At 45.3% G+C, this 23,435-nt stretch overlaps 1 protein-coding gene across 4 annotated transcripts in view; it reads right to left on the bottom strand.

The window, feature by feature from the left end:
• LOC139370530 (nucleosome-remodeling factor subunit BPTF-like) overlaps positions 1 to 23,435 on the bottom strand; it is a 56,045-nt gene that overhangs the window by 21,105 nt on the left and 11,505 nt on the right. For all 4 annotated transcript variants that reach the window (XM_071110080.1, XM_071110083.1, XM_071110081.1 and 1 more), the window contains exons 4-12: positions 15,183 to 15,428; positions 14,453 to 14,644; positions 12,821 to 13,170; positions 12,367 to 12,585; positions 11,616 to 11,764; positions 10,189 to 10,320; positions 1,419 to 1,548; positions 808 to 943; positions 127 to 450 (exon numbers count right to left, since the gene is read on the bottom strand). In XM_071110080.1, the coding sequence (XP_070966181.1) occupies positions 127 to 450; positions 808 to 943; positions 1,419 to 1,548; positions 10,189 to 10,320; positions 11,616 to 11,764; positions 12,367 to 12,585; positions 12,821 to 13,170; positions 14,453 to 14,644; positions 15,183 to 15,428 (1,878 nt within the window). The remainder of the gene's footprint in view (positions 1 to 126; positions 451 to 807; positions 944 to 1,418; positions 1,549 to 10,188; positions 10,321 to 11,615; positions 11,765 to 12,366; positions 12,586 to 12,820; positions 13,171 to 14,452; positions 14,645 to 15,182; positions 15,429 to 23,435) is intronic.

The following is a 23,435-nucleotide window of genomic DNA, read 5'->3' as shown; positions in this document are numbered from 1 at the left end:
GCATGTAGAGCAGTATAAGATCTGATGGATTCAATAATACGTGTGACTGATATTGCATGTGTTATTTAGCGAAGTTAAAGCTAACAATCAATAAGGGAGTCAATGACAGTCTATAAAAGCGCTAACCTTTTTCATCATCTTGTCCTGAGTCTGAGGGGCTAGGGTCCACCTCCATCTTGTCAGCAGCCTCCTCTGCAGTGGAGTCTTGCATCTTCACTTTCGCTCGCCCGTCACTCTCGTCTTTCTCTCCCCCCTCTAGCTTTTCCTTCGTCTTCTCTCCAGACAGGCGGTCTGCTGAGGGCTCTGGGGTGGTCGTGGTGGTGGCAGCAGCACCCCCATGTTTCTCTACGGGTCTTCTGCTTCCCTGGGGTTCTGAAGCTACAGTTGTTTTGAACAACCTTGGCCTCGGACCCAAGTCCAGCAAGTTGCATTTCTCACCACGTCTGGCAGCTGTGAAAGAAGAAAACATACAGGTTTGAGTTATCATTGACACATTTACATTAGTTGAGTCAATTTCACAGGGGACATTATCCCATGTGACTTAACAATTGATCGCACATTTCTCACAACTTTCGGCAATTAAGAAGGAAGAGGAGGAGTTTGAAAGCTACGTGTACATTTGTCCACTGAATTCCTTGATTTCCTTCAAACCAAATCAGAGATGGATAAAGATCTCTATTTGGATATAATAAATATTTTGCATTGACATTGCCAGTGCTGTCACAGATGCAATAAAGGCACAGATACAAAGATGAGAGCTCTATTCATCTCTATGAAAAGGACACAAACTAGAATGCTCCTACTGACCTTCCAGCTCGGCGCGGTAGTTGGCGTTGGTGTTGCCAGGCAGCTTGGTCAGGAAGCAGTGCACGTGCGTCTTGCTGATCCAGCTCCAGCCGCCCCAGCCCGTCACACGATACTCCTCTCCCTTCTGCTTCCACACCTTCACACGAGAGAGACGGAAAGAGCGGAATGATGGAAGAGAGAGAGGGTACAAAGGGATGAAGAAAGCAGGCAGAGAGAGAGAGATAAAGGAAGCGGACAGGAGTGAGAGAAGGGACGGGAGAGAGAGAGAAATGAGAGGGCCTGAGGGTATTCACACCCACCATTAAGTAAACACATCTAGCAGGGCCACTATGTGAAAGATGACACTTCCCCCGGAACTCTGACACTCCCGCCTCATCAAAGGGCTTTTTAGCACCGGTCGCCATTCTGGCAGGCAGGAAGTTGCAATTAAACATGTCTTAGCGATTAGCGGTGGTGGTGAACGGCCCGGTCATAAATAAAGTGATAGAGCTTCGACTTAAAAGGGCCTGAGTTCGCTCGGTAAAAAGGGCCAAATGAAAAGGGTGTATGAGTCTGTGCATGTGGAACAGCCCTTAACTGTGTGTGTGTGCGGGTGTGATTGTGTGTAATACCTGGTGCTTGATGGGGAAGGTGTACTTGACCCAGGTGGCCTGCTGCATGGTCTCCTCGTCCTCCAGCTTCTTCTCCCTCTTCTTCACCTTCTCCTTCTCCTCCCGCTCCATGGACGTCATACGGTGTAGCCTGCATGGTGACACAGAAAGGGGGATGAGAGAGAGAGAAAGTCAAAACACAGTCAGTTCAAAAGCGGCTTCCTTCAATGCACTCTGGTGTGAGTGAAAGGTCTGGGGTAGCCCGGATCATAAAGTAGAGGAGGGTAACTCCCTCGTTGCTCTTGGCAAGGCTCCGAGCAACACACACACAAACGATGTGAGCCCCTTGACTGACTCTGCACACCCACATACCCACCCTTACTATAACATAATCAAGTCTTTTAAAGAGGAGGAGATTTGCGGTCTTTACCCATCAGTAGAGCAGCATATAAATATTGCGCTACACGCCGGGGGTGGGCCATTGGGTTTGCTGCTGATCACCTCTGGGTAAACTGGTCTTAGTGGGACGGGAGGGGCCAGAGGAGCTGCTAGAGTGGGGTAACGTTCCATATGGCAAACTATACCCTATGTAGTGCACTGCTTTTGTAGTACACTATATAGGGAATAGGATTCCATTTGGAAGGCACTATATTCCAATGTTTATACAAGCATATCCCTTTGAGTGCATAGTGAATGCATTGCTTCATACGATTTTTTACTTTTTATTTAACTAGGCAAGTCAGCTAAGAACAAATTCTTATTTACCACGACGGCCTACTTGTAAAGCCCCCCCACCTCAAACCGGACGACGCTGGGCCAATTGTGCGCCGCCCTATGGGACTCCTGATCACAGCTCGTTGAGGTACAGCCAGGGATCGAACCTGGGTCTGTAGTGACGCCTCTAGCACGGCAATGCAGTGCCTTAGACCGCTGCGCCACTCTGGAAGCCCACCATGGATGTAACGTTTCACCGATACACGGTTCAAATGTCTCGCACCAGACGGTTTACTTCCCCACGTGAGACTAGATCTGATCTATGAGGTACAGATGAACCTCTATATAAATAATCCTAACAGTCATGGGAGCCTGGGACTTGATAAACCGGACAAGTACATCCAACAAGAGTCGAAGGACAGAGGGATACACTGGCTAGAACCTTCTCTTCGTGGATCTGTTCGGACAAAAAGCATGACGGAGGCTGGCCAATTGCATTCCCCCCCCCACGGTGATCATCAGGTTGTGCTGTAGGTGACAGGGCAACATATGTGGACTAAAAACAGCATAACACCGGGTATATCACAACGCATGAGATAATTAATTAGACAGCTACATTAATTTTGAGAAACATGAATAAACAGTTTGGTTGAGTTTTTGGTCAAATTTGCTAGCTAGTTTGCTAGCCAGTTTGCTAGCTCCCATGCCAATTTCAAGTCTTTCAAAACTAATATTTGACTAACTCGGAAAATATGAGGTTATTTCAGAATGAAAGTTTACTGCCTGGCGCACTATGCTTTGTGACATGTTAGCTAGTTATCCCCAGTTATCCCCAGTCAAATTGGTTACATACACATGGTTAGCAGATGTTATTGTGAGTGTAGTGAAATGCTTGTGCTTCTGTTTCCCGACAGTGCAGCAATATCTAACAATTCATCTAACAGTTCCACAACAACTACCTTATACACACAAATCTTAAAGGGGTGAAAGAGAATATGTATATATAAATATATGGATGAGCAACGACAAGAGTGGCATAGTCAAGATGCAATAGATGGTATAACATACAGTATATACACGCGAGTAATGCATGATATGTAAACATTATTAAAGTGGCATTATTAAAGTGACTAGTGATCCAGTTATTAAAGTGGCCAATGATTTCAAGTCTGTATGTAGGCAGCAGCCTATCTGTGCTAGTGGTTTGCTGTTTAACGATCTGATGGCCTTGAGATAAAAGCTGTTTTTCAGTCTCTCGGTCGCAGCTTTGATGCGTCTCGTGTCTGAGCCGTTGAATTGCAACTCAACTTTATACTCTATACTCTATTTTGCTTGTTTGATTGCCTTGCGGAGGGAAAAACTACATTCGGCCATATTCCCAGTCACCTTTCCATGGTTAAATACGGTGGTTCACGCTTTCAGTTTTTCTTATCAATGGTTTCTGGTTAAGGTAGGTTTTAATAGTCACAGTGGGGACAACATCTTCTATGCACTTCCTTATAAACAAACTTACAGAATCCGTGTATAAATTAATACTATTCTCTGAGGCTACCCGCAACATGCCCCAGTCCGCATAATCACCTTTGTGACACGATGTTAGCTAGTTATCCCCAGTTAGCTGGTTCTCCCCAGTTAGATAATGTGTCTTCACTTATTTCTTTGTGACATTATGTTAGCTAGTTATCCCCAGTTAGCTCTATATCGTGGAGCTCCACCCCATAGGGAAGCTCTGCTCCTAGTGGTTTATCTCGCTGCCTGGGCAGTGAATAGCCTGAGAAAAAATTATGCACACACCTGCAGCCAATAGGAGTACAGGTGTCACTATATCAGGGGACGCTTCCCCTCAATCAGTCTCCCATTATCTTCAGCGACAGGACTGGACTGAAGAAGCCTAGAGAGAAGAGAGAAACCCGCCGTAGATTTCCTGGTCTCGACGTCATGCTTCAATGAGCCCGCATTTTCCACCCCCAAAATCTCTTGTCGTTGCTCCACTATGGTGGCTACGGACCCACACAAACTTATGTTTTGTGTGTTTGGGTTCGCAGCACGCTAGGGCGGCTTCACAGATCCCCCGGAATGCCCTAGATGCATCCTTCTTTCTTTCAAGGAAAGGAAACAGCGGTGGGCATTTTTCAAGGGAGATCTCCCTCTGGAAGACGCCATGTCTGTGCTAGCCTCAGATTCTGAGGCAACATATGACAATGGCGTCTCCGCAGACGACGAGGATGCTGGGAAAAGCCCAGTCTACCGACCAATGCTGAAATGACCCCCCTCCCTAGGGAGAGCAAGGGGAATTTCACATCTGTGGGTGAGGAAGAGACAGACTCTGAGCTTTCAGCAGCCCCCTCCTACGCAACGGCCTCTCTGCGCTCTGATTTTACAAGCCTCATTGAGCAGGCCGCGAGTAGCCTAGAGATTGTACTGCCCCCCATTCCCCCCAACCCGGAGGCGGCCCTTAATCTAGTCCGAGACGGGCGGCAGTGCCATTGGCACCTGCCATGCCCTTACTCACTAAGACTGCGGAAGGTGCATGGGAATTGCCTTTAACAGCCAGAGCACTGATGAAGGCGTTCGCCCCATTCACCAGAATGGATGGTGAACAGACTCAGGAGATCCCTAGGCTTGAGGACGTCCTGGCTGTGTACCTCGTCCCAGGTTCGAGCTTCTGGCCTTCGTCCAAGAAACCCACATTACCCAGGACGAAGGACAGAATTACAGTCCAGCTGGTAGGGAAGTCCTTCACTGTAGGAGTGCAAGCTGTAGCAGCTTGCACAATATTGCCCTCTCGTCTCACCACGGGTAAGACTGAGCTATCGGGGAGGAGATAGAGGAAGCGTTGAGAATTTCCGGCGCCATCCTCCATCTCATACAGGCGCCGGCTGTATGCGGCAGGGAGGTCCATGGCCACTTTGGTGGTGCACCAAGAGCGGGACCTGCCCTCTGGCAGCACCAGAGAAGACAGCTGCCTCACCGGCAGGAGAGGTCTTCATCTCGTCGCCCTGGCAGCCTAGGGGCAGCCAGAAGAGACATAGACCATGACGGGAGAGAGCACAGCACCTCGCATGACATCGCCCACTGTTCATCCCCCACCCCTGCAAAGGGATGGAGGAGCTAATGTGTCCTTTGTTCATAAAGAATGTGTTCCATCTGATTTTGTCACAAGAGAACCTCTTTTCCATAACAAACTCGAGACCGTTCAGGTTCCTTCTCTCTATCGCTCACCAACCTGTGTGTAGCACAGCCCACCAGGGGTGCGAAGCTGAGCACACACAAGGATGTTGAAGGAAAATGACATGAGGGCAGCAAAGCGGATGCTCTTGATGAGCCACCATGCTATACCTCATAAGAAACCTGTACCACACACTCACAAGAGTAATGTGGTTAAGGGTTTAAAGAACAGCTAGCGTACACAGACTCATGTTGGGCCGATGACGCAATCACTATTGGGAGAGGGCACACTAACACAGGCGAGCACCTCAGTGTAGCTCAGATCTGTGCTGCGTTCACGGAGGGCTGGAACCACAATGTTACATGTATAACCAAAGTGGCGGTTCCCCTGTTTCTCACAGAACACGCTAATAATCCCAACCCTACACCACACACACTCTGAGGAGTAATGTGGATAAGGGTTTGAGGAACATCGTGCGTACACAGCCCCATGTTGGGCCGATGACGGAATCGCTGTTGGGGGACGGTGCACCGACTCAGGCAGGAGTCTCAGTCAGTGCAGCTCAGACCCGTGCTGTGTTCACGGAGGGCTGGAATCACAAGGTTACACATATTACCAAAGTGTTGGCGCCCCCGTTTCTCACAGAACGGGACAATATTTACTCCCCCTTTCGAGGGGGGTCCACCCTGGGCTGTCCCACCACTTCAGTGTCAAGGGACAGCGGGGCTTGGGCCATAGAGGAATACAGGTCCTTCCTTCTGTCTGTACCACAGCTTGGCGCTCTCCCCTTTTCAGGGCATTACTCGGCAAAGCTGCACCCTCTCTTCCTGGCTAAGTCGGACGCTGGAGAAGGGTTATGCCATTCAATTTCACCGAACTCCTTCCCAGTTTTCGGGGCGTGGTGGAGACGGTGATGAAGACGCCAGAGAAAGTAGCCGCTCTTGTTAAAGAGATTACGGAACCTTTGGCGAAGGAGGCGGTCACAGTGGTTCCCCAAGAGCAAAGGAACAGTGGGCTATATTCGCCCTACTTCCGAGTGCCAAAGAAGACGGGGGAACGAGGGCGATATTAGATTTACGCACTCTCAACGAGAGCGTAGCAAATCGCCCTTTCGAATGCTTATGACAAAACATCTACTGGAATGTATTCACAACAAGGACTTTTATGTAAGCCTAGACTTAAACGATGCATACTTTCATGTGCCAATGCATCCGCGTCACAGGAAGTTTCTGCGTTTCGCCTTCCAAGGGGTGGCCCAGTCATCTAATTGTATACCTGGGATTACAGCTGACTACGAAGGCTCGAATTTCGGATCCTCGGCAGGCTGCCTTGTTGCTAGCCCTACGAAGGTTTCATCCAAATCACATGGACAGCGCATTCCGTCGTCCTCCCACTCTGTGGTTCCGCTGGGACTTCTGCAAATGCGCAGAACAAAGCAATGGTTTGCCCAACTATGGCACCATCGTTGGTAGTTCCCCTCTTGCTCAGAGCGGACCTGAACTATTGGAGAGACCCGTTCTGACGCAAGGGGTCCCAATGGGCAGAGTGTCCTCCTACATTCCAGTGTTCATAGACGCTTGTCTGACTGGATGGGGAAGGACATGTCAGGCTCGGGCGCCACATCAACCTCCTGGATTTGGAGACAGTTCTACTGGTTCTGACCCACTTCGTGTCTACCCTACGGGGTCACAGCGTGTTGGTCTGGTCGGACAACCGAACCACAGTACCCTACATAAATCGCCATGGAGGAGTCAGGTCTCCTGCACTCCACCGGCTGGCAGAGGAATTGTGGCTGTGGGCTCACGAGCACCTCCGCTCGTTGACAGCTGCACACATTCCAGGCTGTCAGAATGTCGGAGCAGACCTCGTGTCTCGAGACAACGAGTGGCAGCTGCACCCCGACATCGTTCTCCAAATATGGGAACGATACAGGAGAGCCGAGGTGGACCTGTTCGCGTCACGTGTGAACGCATTGTCCCCTATGGTTTTCTTTACGAGCCCAGGACGAACCGCCACTAGGGATAGACGCCTTTACGCACCAGTGGCCAGATGTTCTCCTGTACACATTTCCACCGCTGTGCTGCATTCTCCCACTGCTAACCCGCGTGAGATCAGGAGGGCAGTAAATCATACCAATCGCCAAAGGGCTCCATGGCACACGGATGTTGATGTTGATTGCGCCATCACGGCCAATTCCACAGAGAGGAGGCGATGTCTCAGGCGGCAGGCATGATAGAGCAATTGCCTCTAAATCGGCTAGCCACTGAGGGTCTGGCTCCTGAGAGGGACAGGTTAGAGCGCCGTGGGTTATCTGATTCAGTAATCAGAACCATATAGGGCTCGCGTGCCAGTATGCATATGCCAGCAGATGGAATGTGTTTTCACAATGGTGCGCCACAGAGAATGTGGACCCCGTGTGCTGTCAGGTCGAGAGCTTGTCATGAGAGGTTTGGCAGAGACACCGTCTTCAGCCACCCTCTAGTGAAACGGTTTCTATTTGGAACACGGCGGCTTAGGACAGCGGCTAGAGCCACGCTGCCCCAGTGGGATTTAACTTTGGTACTCGAGGCTCTCCGCGAGACGCCGTTCGAGCCATTGAATCAAATCCCCCTCAAGATTTTGTCTCTGAAGACGGCACTGTTGCTTGCCTTGACTACAGCCAAGCGGGTCAGTGATTTGTGTGCTCTTTCGATGAGACCCGACTGCCTTGCCATCAATGGCGACTTGAGCAGAGCGGTGTTACGTCTTAACCCGGCAGTTATGCCGAAGGTTAATAAGAGCTCATATAGGTCACAGACCGTTGTGCTATGGGCTTTCTCCCCCCCTCCTCATGTGGAGAGGAGAGGCTTCATTGCCTGTGCCCGGTGCATCGCACGGCAATGGTTAGGTTAGTGCTAGCACACTTGGTAGACAACTTTCAAAACAGCAGCTGTCTCATTGGTTTTGCGAAGGCATTGAGGCGGCTTATGAGGCGGCAGGGCGACCGCACTCGTGGAGTAGCGGCGTCTACGGTCCTTTTCAGAGGAACAGGGGTAGAGGATACTTGTGCAGCAGCGTCTTGGTCGTCACCATCTCCTTTTATCTGATTCTACCTGTTAGACATGTCGTCTAACTCTCTAGCACGTTCTGTACTCGGCGTGGCTGAAGGGAGAACTTGAGTTAATAAGAGATGCAGGACTATTGGGCAGGGTTCCCATTAGGTCCGCTCTCTTAGTTGTCAGAGAGTAAGACACGTGTGACATGACCTTTGTTTGACACCGTCAGTACAGCAGGGAATGTCTAGACTGCCCACCAGTGTATCACTGTGTAGGGGCAGAGTGATGAGGGAAATAGTGCTGTAACTAGTGTTGCTTTACTATTAGACCGATCACTGAAATTTATGGAATATTGAGGTATCTATCTATCTGCTGAGGCAGAGTAGCTGGCCCACATTCTGTTATCTGCCCACGAATCATTGGCTTTGCCTATGGATTAAGTGTGGCGGGTTACACTGAGGAATCAGTGATTTGTCCTTCTAAATTGGTTCAGCCTGTACTCAGCTTTGCTGATGGGAAGGCTAGAATTAAGGAGGGAAACGCAGGATCAATGGACAGGGTTTCCATTAGGTCCGCTTTCTCCTATTAGAAGGACTACATGACTCCTGGCTGGGGTGGCACAGTAGAATCATGTATTTTATCCTGCCCACAGGTCTATGACTGTGTTTGGGCGGAAGGATTAGGGATATAGTTTCTATAACTTGTGTTACAGTACTATTTGACCCATCTTTAATACCGACAGTGTTGAGTTCATTATCTGCTTGTACAGATTAGTACGACTCATATTCTGTATTATCTGCCCACTAGTCATTGCCGGTGCCTCGGGACTGAGTAGGGCGGATTAGACCGATGACGCAGTACATTGTGACAGTCTGTTTTCACAGTGTGTTACAGTATTGCAGGATTTGGTCGCAGTCATTGATGGAACAGGCCTTTTCATTAAGTTGGGAAATGTTAGGTTAGGCAGGGAGTACATTTTAGAGTGTTACGCTCCGCCTTAAACCACTAGGAGCAGAGCTCCACGATATAGAACAATAGTTACCAGAGTTGTAACTTCAGTTCTATGAGTGGAGCGGAGCCCCATAGGATTTAAGGTCCTTCCGATCCCCCAGTCTCGCTGAAGATCATTTCTCGGGTGGCTGACTGAGGAGGAACCTGTACTCCTATTGGCTGCAGGTGCGTGCATAATTTTTTCTCAGGCTATTCGCTTCCCAGGCAAACCACTAGGAGCAGAGCTCCCCTATTGGGCGGAGCTCCACTCATAGAACTGGAGTTACAACTTCGGTAACTATTGACAATGTGTCTTCACTTATTTCTTTGTAATATTATGTTAGCTAGTTATCCCCAGTTAGATAATGTGTTTTCACTTATTGCATCTGCATGCTTGTTGCGTTCTTCCTGGTGCACTTTGTTTGTGAGCCGGCTGCTGATTCTAAATAGTATAATCTAATTTGTTCAAAACAGTGGCAGCATGTTCAGCAGTGGTCATTTGTTTTTGTTTTTTACATGCAAAAGTGAAATAGGTGTATTTCTGCTGCTGTTCAAATACACAGATCTCTTTATATAAATCTTCTCAAAGAAACGACCGTTCGTTCAAAAACTTGGCATTATATTTCTGTCACGCTGCTTTGCTGACATCTCCAACCACCCAGCGCCCCGGGTAGTCAGCAGCCGCCACTGGTCTAGGGTTTACACTTGTTCAGACTTGGAAGTGGCTGCAGACTTGTATGATTAAATGGTATTAAGGCGTTATTTGAAGTGGTAATGACATGTAAGGATGACATAACACGGTAAAATAGGTTCTCTTGAAGACGATGCCAATTTCAAGTGAAAGACGTGGCTGTGTGTGTGTGTGCGCTTTGTGTCTACTCGCCTGGTGTGTCCCAGAGAGTCCTTCCAGACAGGGAGCAGGGCCACAGGTTTGATGGCACACTCCAAGATGGCCATGGCCAGGGCAAACTCCCTGGCCTTACTGCACATCTGCACCGCCTTAATCCAGTTGTTCCTGATGAAAACCAAAACAAAGCCAAAGGGAGTCAATGGTGTTATCCATCATATGGAAGCATGGTGACATCACATTTGTATTTATTTGATTTATTTCACCTTTATTTAACCAGGTAGGCTAGTTGAGAACAAGTTCTCATTTACAACTGCGACCTGGCCAAGATAAAGCATAGCAGTGTGAACAGACAACAACACGTAAATCATAACAGTGCGACTTTATTTGTCACCTGGGACTGCTGGGGTCAGAACTGAACAAGAGCAGAGCAAGCTAACGTCAATGAACATGTAACAACAAATATGTTATCACCAAATAATGTCACAAATTAGTATCTGAATAATAGCCTGTGCCCCCCTCCCCTAACGAGGAAGAGCACACAATGGTTAAACGAACACTTAACCCCTTAAGGTCGATGTCCACGCCCCCTGCATTAATCTAATTAGCATAATAAAAAATACAAATAAAAAACAGTTTAAGCTAGAGTTTTTTGCAATCGACCTCATCCGCCTATGTCGCACTTCTGCATCTGCAGTGAAAGGTGACAGAGCTAGAGCGGAGTTTGTCAGACCATGAGACATCCCGAAAATCGGTCTTCTCGAAAAATCATCTGTAGCATCTAAACGGTTTGACCTACAAAACTATGGAAAGATGACTCCCACAAACACGATGGTGTTCTCCGTTTTGCTCTACGACCCCCACAAGCATCTTGGGACTCGTCTGAAGTCGGTACAGCCGATCTGTCAACTTCTGTCTGTAGCGTCGGAACAGTTTGGGCAACAAAACTCACGAGTCCTCTGTGGAAAGGTGAGACTCTCACGAACATATACATGTCGGTTGTATTGTTCTAGGACATCCACAGGCCTCACAAGATTCGTCTGAAGGTCCCCCGGTACCAGTTGAAAACATTTAAGGGGTTAAATAAATGTCCAAAAAAATGTATGTTCCTTTTTTATATCTCTCAGATATAGGACAGACACTTCAAAACAAACTTCCCTTTGTTGTTCAATGTAGCGAATATGTTATTCAACACATTTGTATGGGCCTACAGCAGTAAAGCAAAAAAATGTAATCCTTCCCCCAAAAAAGGAATACTTCAAGGGGTCTTAAAATTCTAAATCAAATAGCTAAATGATCCTTGGTATGGCTTTCTTAAAACAATTCCATATAACTTAGTAGAACCCCCTTCCCCCCGGCTTAGACTCTTACGGGTTAAGAACATTTTGATCATATTTTTTCAAAACATATAAATCAACCAACTAGGATCTCAAAATCACCCAGAGCCCACTTTCCATCCGTACCTGTGTGAGGCCCAGTTGGGGTGCATGAAGGGTGCGGGCACATTGGTCTCCAGCTGGATGATGGTGAGGCGCAGTGTGGAGATGGTCAGCACTTTAGAGCCGTGGATGGAGCCGTTCCACTTGAAGTCGCCTGCCGGCGTCATGCAAAACTGAATAATAAAATAACAGTTTTATATATAGAGAGTTTTTCATTACATGGGGAAATCACAAAGCACTGTACATCTAAAACTAAATAAAACATGCTTTCAGGAGCAACAATTAGAAAAATAGATGGAAAAAAAACCCAGCTAAAATTAAACAAGGATGTAGGACCAGTACTGTACAAGATACAAACACGATTGAAAGGAGGCATCATAGACTTAAAGGGATACTTCAGAGTTTTTGGCAATGAAGCCCTTTATCTACTTCCCTCACAGTCAGACAAACTCATGGATACCATTCTTATGTCTCTGCGTGCGGTTTGAAGAAAGTTGCTAACTAGTGAAATTGCTATCCTGTAGACTTCCAGTCATTGCGCTAGTCAGCATTGGCTCGCAAAACTACCTATAACTTCCTTTATATTGGACGCAGAGGCATAAAAGGTATCCACGAGTTCATCGGACTCTAGGGAAGTAGATAAAGGGCTTCATAGCCAAAATCTCAAAGTATCCCTTTAAACAGTTGAACTTAAAACTTATCGCAAGTGTTTATCTGCTCAAGTTTCTGTTGACTCCTTCAGTTGTGTGCAAGCTAAAGTTATCTTAAAGTTTACCTTGTGCGAGAGGTGTCGCCGCTTGTCCAGGTCCTCCCGGTGCTGGGGCTTGTTGAGGGCCAGCGTATTTCCGCTGTATTGGTTGTGGTAGACGCGGAACTTGCCCTCCTGGCCCAGCTTGAAGAAGTGGCTGAGTGTGCCCTTCATCACCACCTCCTTGCTTGTTAGGCTGCGCGTGCTGAGGCGCGACACATCGCCCGCCGGGGTCACCACCAGCACCTTGAGTGAGGAGAGGGGGGTCAAATCAAAGGTAAATTAAATACATTATATTTCGATAACAGACGAGCGACACTTGAAATAAATGCATGATATTCTTAGAAGAAAAAAATGTGTCCCACGATAACAAAAAATATAAAGTAATCTCAAACAAAGTTTGGTACACCGGGCAACAACCTAAGGATAGCTAGGAATGCAATGGCTAATCAGTATTTTTTTGTAGATGAATAGTGATCACCTCTTTGCCCTCCTTGTAGCCCTTGTTGGCCTCGTGAACGGCTTCCTCCACCTTCTTGCTCTTCAGCTGGCTCAGCTTACTCTCCGGGTTACGCAGGCGGGTCACCATGCGGCCGCCCGGAGTGACTACCGTCCGCTTGCCACCAGTCTCGCCGTTCACCCCCTGGTCGTCCTGGCTGTTGATAGAAGACTGAGAGGACCTGTCGGCTAGGTCGGGCTCCTCCGGGACCCTGGGGGCCTCCCTGGCAATGGTGCTGCTGTTGCTGTTCTCCTCACCACCGGGCTGAGAGGGCTGGCTCAGGCTGGGGACCCCCTCTCCTCTGGGAGAGCTAGACACAGAACCTGCCTTCTCTGCCAAACACAAAAAAAATCACAACATAAGTCTCTATTTAAAATCATGCTTTAAAGGGATGTTATAAAATCTAAGTTTGACACATATTTTCCAGACGTCAAAGTTAGTCATATGTCAAGATGAGTCCACATCCTATCTGTTTGCAGCTGGTACGCAATCATGTATGTAGATCCAGCTATATGCCTCGACCCAAACGAACGAATAACCACCAGGGAATTAGGAAATTATACGGTGCCTACCCTTTTCATTCATTTTGGATTGTGGCATGTAATCAAATATACATATTTTTGTTTGCCTGGGATGTGGACTTCTCAGGAGAAGACCCAACAGACAGTCCCTTCAAAGTTCAAATGACATGAAATAGCTCCCTCTAGTGTCATGAAGCAGCATGCGTGTCATTCCTGTAGCGCCCACACATAGCCTTTTACACAGCCAATAGAGGTATGATGATTCATAGTAATGATCTGGACCCATGCATTAAAGGCATGATTGATCCAAGGTCAGTTCTGAGTTTCCTTCCAAAAATGGTGAGAGAGGGGTAAGGCTGATTGTAGATCTGAGCCTAAGGCCAACGTCTACCCAGAGGTGAATATGGATGTCAACAGATAGACACCAATCCAATGAAAGATTGAAGGTACAGTGTCAACATGACAGGAATGCAACATATGGCCAAACCCAACACACCTTGTTTTATACCAGTAGTACAGTAAAGGTAAAGCTCTTTATTAAAATGCAACACATGAAGATGGATATTGAATCATGGCAGCCATGATGGTTAAACTTCACAATGAGACATGTTCTCTAAGGGTAAGCATCCAACAGTGATGATAATGATAACAAGCCGGCAAGCCAGAAGCGAAGCACTTCTGCCGACTGGTTAAATAGCGCCCGCAAGGCTCAGAATCAAACGCTATATCTGAAAGTCATTGTGATTCATGCCAAGCTATTCAGTCTGATTGCATATCAAAGCAATTAGATGTAAGCGTTATTTTGGAATGAAATAAAAGCAGGTATTCAGCAGAGTTGCGACAAGCGTTCAATAACGAGGCTGAAATTCAGGTGTTTGAAAGGGATGAAAAATCCTACTGTTTGCGGGATAAATTATTGAGGTGTTTGACAGCCAATGAAATGATGGATGCAAGAGGGACAGCGACCAATGGTAGAGCGGTCCGACAAGGGTAAGGCGGGATGTGAGGAGAGGAACAACCCAAGCACAGGAAGTTAAAGGAAGGGGTTGATGAATGGGGTTCAAAGTTCACAGTGACACCACCCCCTTGGTACCTTCAGCCTCCTGCATTCCCTTCATGTTGGTTAGGGCCTCGTCCCCAGGCTCTCGGGCCCCGGTAGGGAGGTCTTGCCCCCCCACGGCAGGGCTGTGGGCCTCTGTTGCGGGGAGGGTGGGTTGTGGAGCCAGAAGATCAGGCTCACTTCCCTCAGGGATGGAGCCCTCACCAGTAGAGGGAGCCAGCTCAGCTACAACCATAGTCGCAGATATTCAGAATTTGGCAAACTATGCTACATGTTGAAAACATTCTAACTCCATTCAAATGTGCATTCTCACCAGAATGTAATTATCTTGGAACTTTTGGTGCCAAGATGGCAGCCAATAAAATTACACATTTCAAACAGAGTTGGTCAAAGTGTATGTATCAGACTGTGAGGAATATGCACAACAAGCACTTCCAGCTTGTGTATATAGAAGATGCTGTATTGTAATAAGACTAGCAGGCATTGTGTAAAACTTGTGAGTATGCTTATTACAGAGGAGTTATCAGCAGTATTGCTGAAGTCATTGTTTTTAAGATGACAAAGTGGTCTCCGATGTGTTGACAAGCAACACAAGGGATTTCTAATTGGCTCAGAAAAAGAAGAGAGCTGTGGGAAACGGATCAATAATTAATTAGGCCTTCATCGTTCTATATCAAGACACAGTAATATCAAACAGGCCAGTAGAGCCTGTAGGGCCACGATGTAGCAGTAGCTGTAGTTAGATGGTGTGTGTGTCTCTTACCTGTAATGGTGGTCCCCTCCTTGGTCACCTGGTCATTGTCCTTCTCAGCCTTACCCCCCCCTGCTCCCTCCTCATCTCCCTTCTTCTCGAGTTCATCAGTTTTCTCCTTGGGCTCTCCCCCCTCCGTCTCCTCCTCCTTCCGGAGAGTTTTCTGCGCCTCCGCCTTCTCCCTCTCCTCGGCCGCCCGGCGCTTCACCTCCTCCAGCTCCTCCTCCTGCTTGGCCCTCAGCCGGTCCAGGATCTCCTCTGGAGAAGGGAGAGGACACAGATTGATTGATTCATTTAATTTATTAGATAATTAAAATACATATTATGTATGTCTAAAAATGTTTAATTGTGGGAAAACTAAACATCTTTAAAACATTCAGCCAAAAATACAAAATAACTAGCAGTATATAGACTAAACACTATCAAGGACAGACAACACAATAAAATCTGAGTTATTAGAGAATGGTGATCAGTCAGGTAGAATTTGAAACCAGCGGGACAGCAGAAAATCAAGGCACTGAGTTATGCACCCCTGAGCTACAACTTGACGGTCTCATATACAGTCTGAGCATAAACTACCGTTTTATTGACTAGCCTATAAAACAGTTATAACTCAAAGCATTTTTCGTATTCTCGCCAGCAAGCGATAGTGAGTAGAGTCAGTCAGACTATGCATTCGCTATAGCGTCATCCCACACTGACAGAAAACGCTAAAATCAAGACCACGGTGCAATTCTGCCAGAAGAATCAAACTAGAGGTCGACCGATTATGATTTTTCAATGCCGATACCGATTATTGGAGGACAAAAAAAAGCCGATACCGATTAATCGGACAATGTTTTATATATATATTTTTAATAATGACAATTACAACAATACTGAATGAACACTTGTATTTTAACTTAATATAATACATCAATAAAATGTATTTAGTCTCAAATAAATAATGAAACATGTTCAATTTGGTTTAAATAATGCAAAAACAAAGTGTTGGAGAAGAAAGTAAAAGTGTAATATGTGCCATGTAAGAAAGCTAACGTTTAAGTTCCTTAATCAGAACATGAGAACATATGAAAGCTGGTGGTTCCTTTTAACAGGAGTCTTCAATATTTCCAGGTAAGAAGTTTTAGGTTGTAATTATAGAACTCTCTCTCTCTATACCATTCGTATTTCATATACCTTGGACTATTGGATGTTCTTATAGGCACGTTAGTATTGCCAGCCTAATCTCAGGAGTTGATAGGCTTGAAGTCATAAACAGCGCAATGCTTGAAGCACAGCGAAGAACTGCTGGCAAATGCAGGAAAGTGCTGTTTGAATGAATGCCTACGAGCCTGCTGCTGCCTACCACCGCTCAGTCAGACTGCTCTATCAAATCATAGACTTAATTATGATATAATAACACACAGAAATACGAGCCGTTGGTCATTAATATGGTCAGTGAAATACGGAACCGTTCTGTATTTTATCTAACGGTTGGCATCCCTAAGTCTAAATATTGCTGTTACATTGCACAACCTTCAATGTTTTGTCATAATTATGTACAAATCTGGCAAATTAATAACGGTCTTTGTTAGGAAGAAATGGTCTTCACACAGTTCGCAACGAGCCGGGCAGCCCAAACTGCTTAATATACCATGACTCTGCTTGCACAGAACGCAAGAGAAGTGACACAATTTCCCTAGTTGAAAGAAATTCATGTTGGCAGGCAATATTAACGAAATATGCAGGTTTAAAAATATATATGTGTATTGATTTTAGATTTTAAGAAAGGCATTGATGTTTATGGTTAGGTACACATTGGTGCAACGGCAGTGCTTTTTTCATGAATGCGCTTGTTAAATCATCACCCAGTTGGCGAAGTAGGCTGTGATTCGATGATAAATTAACAGGGACTGCATCGTTTATATGCAACGCAGGACAAGCTAGATAAACTAGTAATATCATCAACCATGTGTAGTTAACGAGTGATTATGTTAAGATTAAATGTATCTTATAAAAAACAATCAATGCTAGCTAGCAACTTACCTTGGCTCCTTGTTGCACTCGCGTAACAGGTAGTCAGCCTGCCACGCAGTCTCCTCATGGAGTGCAATGTAGTCGGCCATATTCGGTGTCCAAAAATGCAGATTACCGATTGTTATGATTACCGATTGTTATGCCCTAATTAATCGGCCATTCCGATTAATCGGTCGACCTCTAAATCAAACACTCAAACCTGTGCTTGAAAGCTTGCTACTGACTGTGCTTTTCTCTGGGTTATACTATAGGAATGGTCATGTAGTCTGTCTGGGAATGAGCACATTAGCACCCAGCTGTGCTTTGAATTGAACACCGCCTCAAAATTAGACTTATCTGAAGTGATAGCCGCATAGCGAGAAATTGTCACGGCTTAATACAACTGCTCAATGCGGTAAAAAACAAAGAAATTAGCCTGTATTAATGTGTCTTCCACTCTATGGCAGGACCACATGCGGAGAAATTTCAGTCGTACTCTGTAATGAAGCAGGTTATTTCATATTTCGGGGGGAAGGATGGAATGGTGACAATGGAAAACGGGTTGTTGCAGTCATCAGAAATAGCCTACTTCCTCTGTCATTTGTCACTTGACAGCATGTATGTGTGGGTGGTGGAGAAACCTTGACAGCAGCCTAAAGTGTCTTCGTAGGGGGCCCAGTCTGGGATCGCGCTCCCAATGTCAGTGTCTTATGGAGTGTGTGTGTGTGTGGTGTGTTTGTCTATGTGCATGTGAGAGAGAAAGTGTGTAAAATGCTCTTTCAGACATAATGTGATTTCCACAGTGCAGGAGCCGGTCGTAAGTAGACTCACTGGTGAGATTTCAAACCATTCATTCTCAATGGGAGGCACGCAAACAGAGAACTGGATCTCAGCCTGTATCCGAGTCCATCACAATTGCACAGTTACAATAGCCTGGTCCCAGATCTGTTTATACTCTCTAACACAGTCCTACGGTCAATGCCATGTCAAACAAACAGATCTCGGACCAGGCTACAGATACAAGTCCCAATCTAAAAAGTCTCAGCAATAGCATACATAGCCGAATAGCTGTTACAACAGCTTCCTATTATTGTCGTCACCTCGAGACCACTGATAGGTAAAAGGATCGGATAGCCTTAACACCCTATCACATTCAACCATCCCATTTGTTCTTTCATCAGATCAGTTGTCATGAAGGAGAGAAGGAAACTGTTTGGAGCCCAGTCAAACTGGGACTGGAGATTAAAGTTATGTCATGGAATGGCTGTACTGGTTCCTATGGCCCTTCAACATGACTGAGTAGTATTCACTTAACTGGGGGGAGGGCGAGAGGGAGGAAGCGGGGAAAGAGAGCGAGAGAGGGAGAGCAAGCGAGCAAGAGAGATCGAGGGAGAATGAGAGATGAGAGAAAGAAGGGCAGAGAGAAAGAGAGCAAGCAGGATAAAGAGAGATAGACAGAGAGGGAGACAGACTGGGCAGAGGAGGAGTCATTGGCAGGCTCTCTGGTGTTAGACAATGGAGCGCCTCACACTCTCAGAGCCAGGGACCTTTGGCTCAGCTGGACTGTCTTGGCTAACTTGGCTACGTATAGAAGACAGGAGGACACCCAGCACAGCCATGTCCCCCCTCGTCTTCCATCTCCCTCTCTTTCTCTTTCTTACATTTCTCTATCCTCTATCTCCATCATTCTTTCTCCATCTCTTTCCTCCCCTTTCACCTCCATATTCTTCCACTGTTCCTCAACCCCACCAATGACTATTGCCTCTTTATCTGACCATCTCTCCCCCCCCCCCTACCCTCTCTCTCTGCCTCAGAGGCATTCAGTCCTGCCATCTTGGACCTCCTCCCAGTGAAGCCTGCTGGAGCAGTGCCACAGCCCCCAGAGCCTACAGCCAGGCCAAGCCAGCACAGGAGGAGATAGAGGCACTCAAAAACAACCAGCCAGCCAACCTGCTACTGCCCCACTGATTAAGGCCTACTTACCCAAATAGGAGGGGTTTGGAAATATTTAGGATATTGCTTTGGGATGGCAGTGGTAAATCCACTATGATAATCTGACAAGAGGCGAGTGGGAGAGGGACAGCGGTATGCTAGTCACATACATTAGTGCGGAGAGATTAGTGCTTTTTGAGGTCGGTTCGATTATCACATTTTTTAAAATATTTTTTTCCTTTCAATTATTTTTTTAAACATTTAAACATTAAATGCATGTGGGTTGAATGCTGTAACAATAGAATAAAACAATGAATAAAGTCCCACGATGCAAGTGACTGCCAATTGCATCAGCTGTTCACATTACTTTACTTTAATAAAATATTTATATTGTTGTGTAAATTACAACTTTATTATTTAATTCAGTTATCATCTCATCTCTATACAACTGCTACCTATGTGGTCTGACAAAATAATTATTTGAGTTGTTCTTCAAAGTAAATAAGGCATAAGTTTTATGACTGCTGAACTATCAATCACTTAGATAATGTATTTTCTTCAGTCTCTTCCGTAGCATGTGGTAAAAGAAACAGACAGGACAAGTAGTTGTGCAATGGATTATGGTCATCGTAGTTCATTACAATTTTGTCTGCGCTAAACTATGTAGAACATTGGCCTGTTGGAAACTACAATTCCCATCTTCATCGCACAGTTCGCTCACGATGTGATTTATCTCTAGAGAAACTGAAACGCAATGTGCAATTTGAGCTCACAGAAAAAAACTGAACAAATTGGAATTCAAATAATGGAACTGACATGGTGAAAAATTACCCACAACACTACCATACATGGACTACTATATCTAGAGCCTTACATGATGTGCATGTGCACGTCCCTCCTAACAAACATGCACACACACACAAAATGCTAATGTGCACAACTTTCATGAGTCATAATTGTAAAACCCATACACACACACCCAATACCATGGATCTGAACTGAGTAAGTGTGTGTGTGTGTGTGTGTATGCTGCCGTGCTGATCAGCACCCTCACATTACCAACACAGAGACATTGAGAGGTGCAGCCGTGGGCAGGAGGCAATCTGCAGCCTCGTTAGAACCAACCGAACAGAGAAAATGATGCCAATGATGAATATCAACAAAAGTATCTGCGGCCCAAAAGGTACCAGGTCAAAAGTAGTGCACTACATTTGACATTTTGGGACACAGTCGGAGTAAGTGTTTGCTCATCACTTAACACCATTCATTCACCATAGGGGAAGAACTGAAAGGGGAATAGAGTAATAGACTAGTAGTTCTTTCCAAACCACTGAGCATTGTCAAGAGGCAAAACCAATTACTGATGGAAAAGACAGAGTGGCCCAATTCAGAGAGATTGATAATCTATTCCATTGAGGCAGGCTTTGCTGTAATTGTGCTCCTTTCCCTCAGACGGGCAACAGCCAAACAACCAATCATTGATTTTACTTGTCAGAGTCAAACGCTAATTACTGGAATTAGCCGCTCTTGACTAAGTGTACATCCCAAATGGCATCCTATTCTCTTTATAGTGCACTTCTCTTAACTAGAGTCCTATGGGCCTGGTCAAAAGTAGTGCACTACATAGGGAATAGGGTGCCATTTAGGACACAACCAAACAGTCTTATTTGAAGAAAAAGCCTAAACTTACTTTATAATGTAAAAACAAATACATAACAGCTTTACCCTACTAAACTGTGCTGAAAATTCACTGGGGTCTCAATAGATTCAATGTAAAGCTTTCACCCATCCAATGATAGTAACACAATGATAGACTTCAAAAGGAAGGAAACAATAGGATGTGTACTATGGGGAATGTAAGGTTAGTTATCTAACAACGTACAGAGAGCTGCATTCAATAGACACGTTTTCAGTATGTAATACCGGTAGTTTAATAGTAAAGAACTGCGCAAAGAACTGGTAAAACCTTCTTCTGAAATGACTGTAAATGACAATACTAGTCCTAGAATTAGAGGTCAACCGATTAATCGGAAGGGCCGATTAATTAGGGCCGATTTCAAGTTTTCATAACAATCAGAAATCAGTAATTTTGGGCGCCGATTTAGAAAAAAAAAAGTTTTTTAAATACCTTTATTTAACTAGGCAAGTCAGTTAAGAACACATTCATATTTTCAATTACGGCCTTGGAACGGTGGGTTAACTGCCTTGTTCAGGGGCAGAACGACAGATTTTCACCTTGTCAGCTCAGGGGATCCAATCTTGCAACCTTACAGTTAACTAATGCAATAACGACCTGCCTCTCTCTCATTGCACTCCACAAGGAGACTGTTACGCGAATGCAGTAAACCAAGGTAAGTTGCTAGCTAGCATTAAACTTATCTTATAAAAAACAATCAATCATAATCACTAGTTAACTACACATGGTTGATGATATTACTAGATATTATCTAGCGAGCATACAAGCATCTGACTTGCATCTGACTGAGCATACAAGCATCTGACTGAGCGGTGGCAGGCAGAAGCAGGCGTGTAAACATTCATTCAAACAGCACTTTCGTGCGTTTTGCCAGCAGCTCTTTGTTGTGCGTCAAGCATTGCGCTGTTTATGACTTCAAGCCTATCAACTCCCGAGATGAGGCTGCTGTAACCGAAGTAAAATGGCTAGCTAGTTAGCGCGCACTAACTACAGGGACGGAAGCTATACTGTTACACTGGCAATACTAAAGTGCCTATAAGAACATCCAATAGTTAAAGGTTAATGAAATACAAATGGTATAGAGGGAAATAGTCCTATAATTCCTATAATAACTACAACCTAAAACTTCTTACCTGGGAATATTGAAGACTCATGTTAAAAGGAACCACCAGCTTTCATATGTTCTCATGTTCTGAGCAAGAAACTGAAACGTTAGCTTTCTTACATAGTACATTCTGCACTTTTACTTTCTTCTCCAACACTTTGTTTTTGCATTATTTAAACCAAATTGAACATGTTTCATTATTTACTTGAGGCTAAATTGATTTTATTGATGTATTATATTAAGTTAAAATAAGTGTTCATTCAGTATTGTTGTAATTGTCATTATTACAAATAAATATATATATACAGTGCCTTGCGAAAGTATTCGGCCCCCTTGAACTTTGCGACCTCTTGCCACATTTCAGGCTTCAAACATAAAGATATAAAACTGTATTTTTTTGTGAAGAATCAACAACAAGTGGGACACAATCATGAAGTGGAACGACATTTATTGGATATTTCAAACGTTTTTAACAATTCAAAACCTGAAAAATTGGGCGTGCAAAATTATTCAGCCCCTTTACTTTCAGTGCAGCAAACTCTCTCCAGAAGTTCAGTGAGGATCTCTGAATGATCCAATGTTGACCTAAATGACTAATGATGATAAATACAATCCACCTGTGTGTAATCAAGTCTCCGTATAAATGCACCTGCACTGTGATAGTCTCAGAGGTCCGTTAAAAGCGCAGAGAGCATCATGAAGAACAAGGAACACACCAGGCAGGTCCGAGATACTGTTGTGAAGAAGTTTAAAGCCGGATTTGGATACAAAAAGATTTCCCAAGCTTTAAACATCCCAAGGAGCACTGTGCAAGCGATAATATTGAAATGGAAGGAGTATCAGACCACTGAAAATCTACCAAGACCTGGCCGTCCCTCTAAACTTTCAGCTCATACAAGGAGAAGACTGATCAGAGATGCAGCCAAGAGGCCCATGATCACTCTGGATGAACTGCAGAGATCTACAGCTGAGGTGGGAGACTCTGTCCATAGGACAACAATCAGTCGTATATTGCACAAATCTGGCCTTTATGGAAGAGTGGCAAGAAGAAAGCCATTTCTTAAAGATATCCATAAAAAGTGTTGTTTAAAGTTTGCCACAAGCCACCTAGGAGACACACCAAACATGTGGAAGAAGGTGCTCTGGTCAGATGAAACCAAAATTGAACTTTTTGGCAACAATGCAAAACGTTATGTTTGGCGTAAAAGCAACACAGCTGAACACACCATCCCCACTGTCAAACATGGTGGTGGCAGCATCATGGTTTGGGCCTGCTTTTCTTCAGCAGGGACAGGGAAGATGGTTAAAATTGATGGGAAGATGGATGGAGCCAAATACAGGACCATTCTGGAAGAAAACCTGATGGAGTCTGCAAAAGACCTGAGACTGGGACGGAGATTTGTCTTCCAACAAGACAATGATCCAAAACATAAAGCAAAATCTACAATGGAATGGTTCAAAAATAAACATATCCAGGTGTTAGAATGGCCAAGTCAAAGTCCAGACCTGAATCCAATCGAGAATCTGTGGAAAG

Source organism: Oncorhynchus clarkii, chromosome 17 (genome assembly GCF_045791955.1).
Source record: "Oncorhynchus clarkii lewisi isolate Uvic-CL-2024 chromosome 17, UVic_Ocla_1.0, whole genome shotgun sequence".
Lineage (NCBI taxonomy): Eukaryota > Metazoa > Chordata > Actinopteri > Salmoniformes > Salmonidae > Oncorhynchus > Oncorhynchus clarkii.
This window is presented reverse-complemented; position numbering and strand designations above follow the sequence as displayed.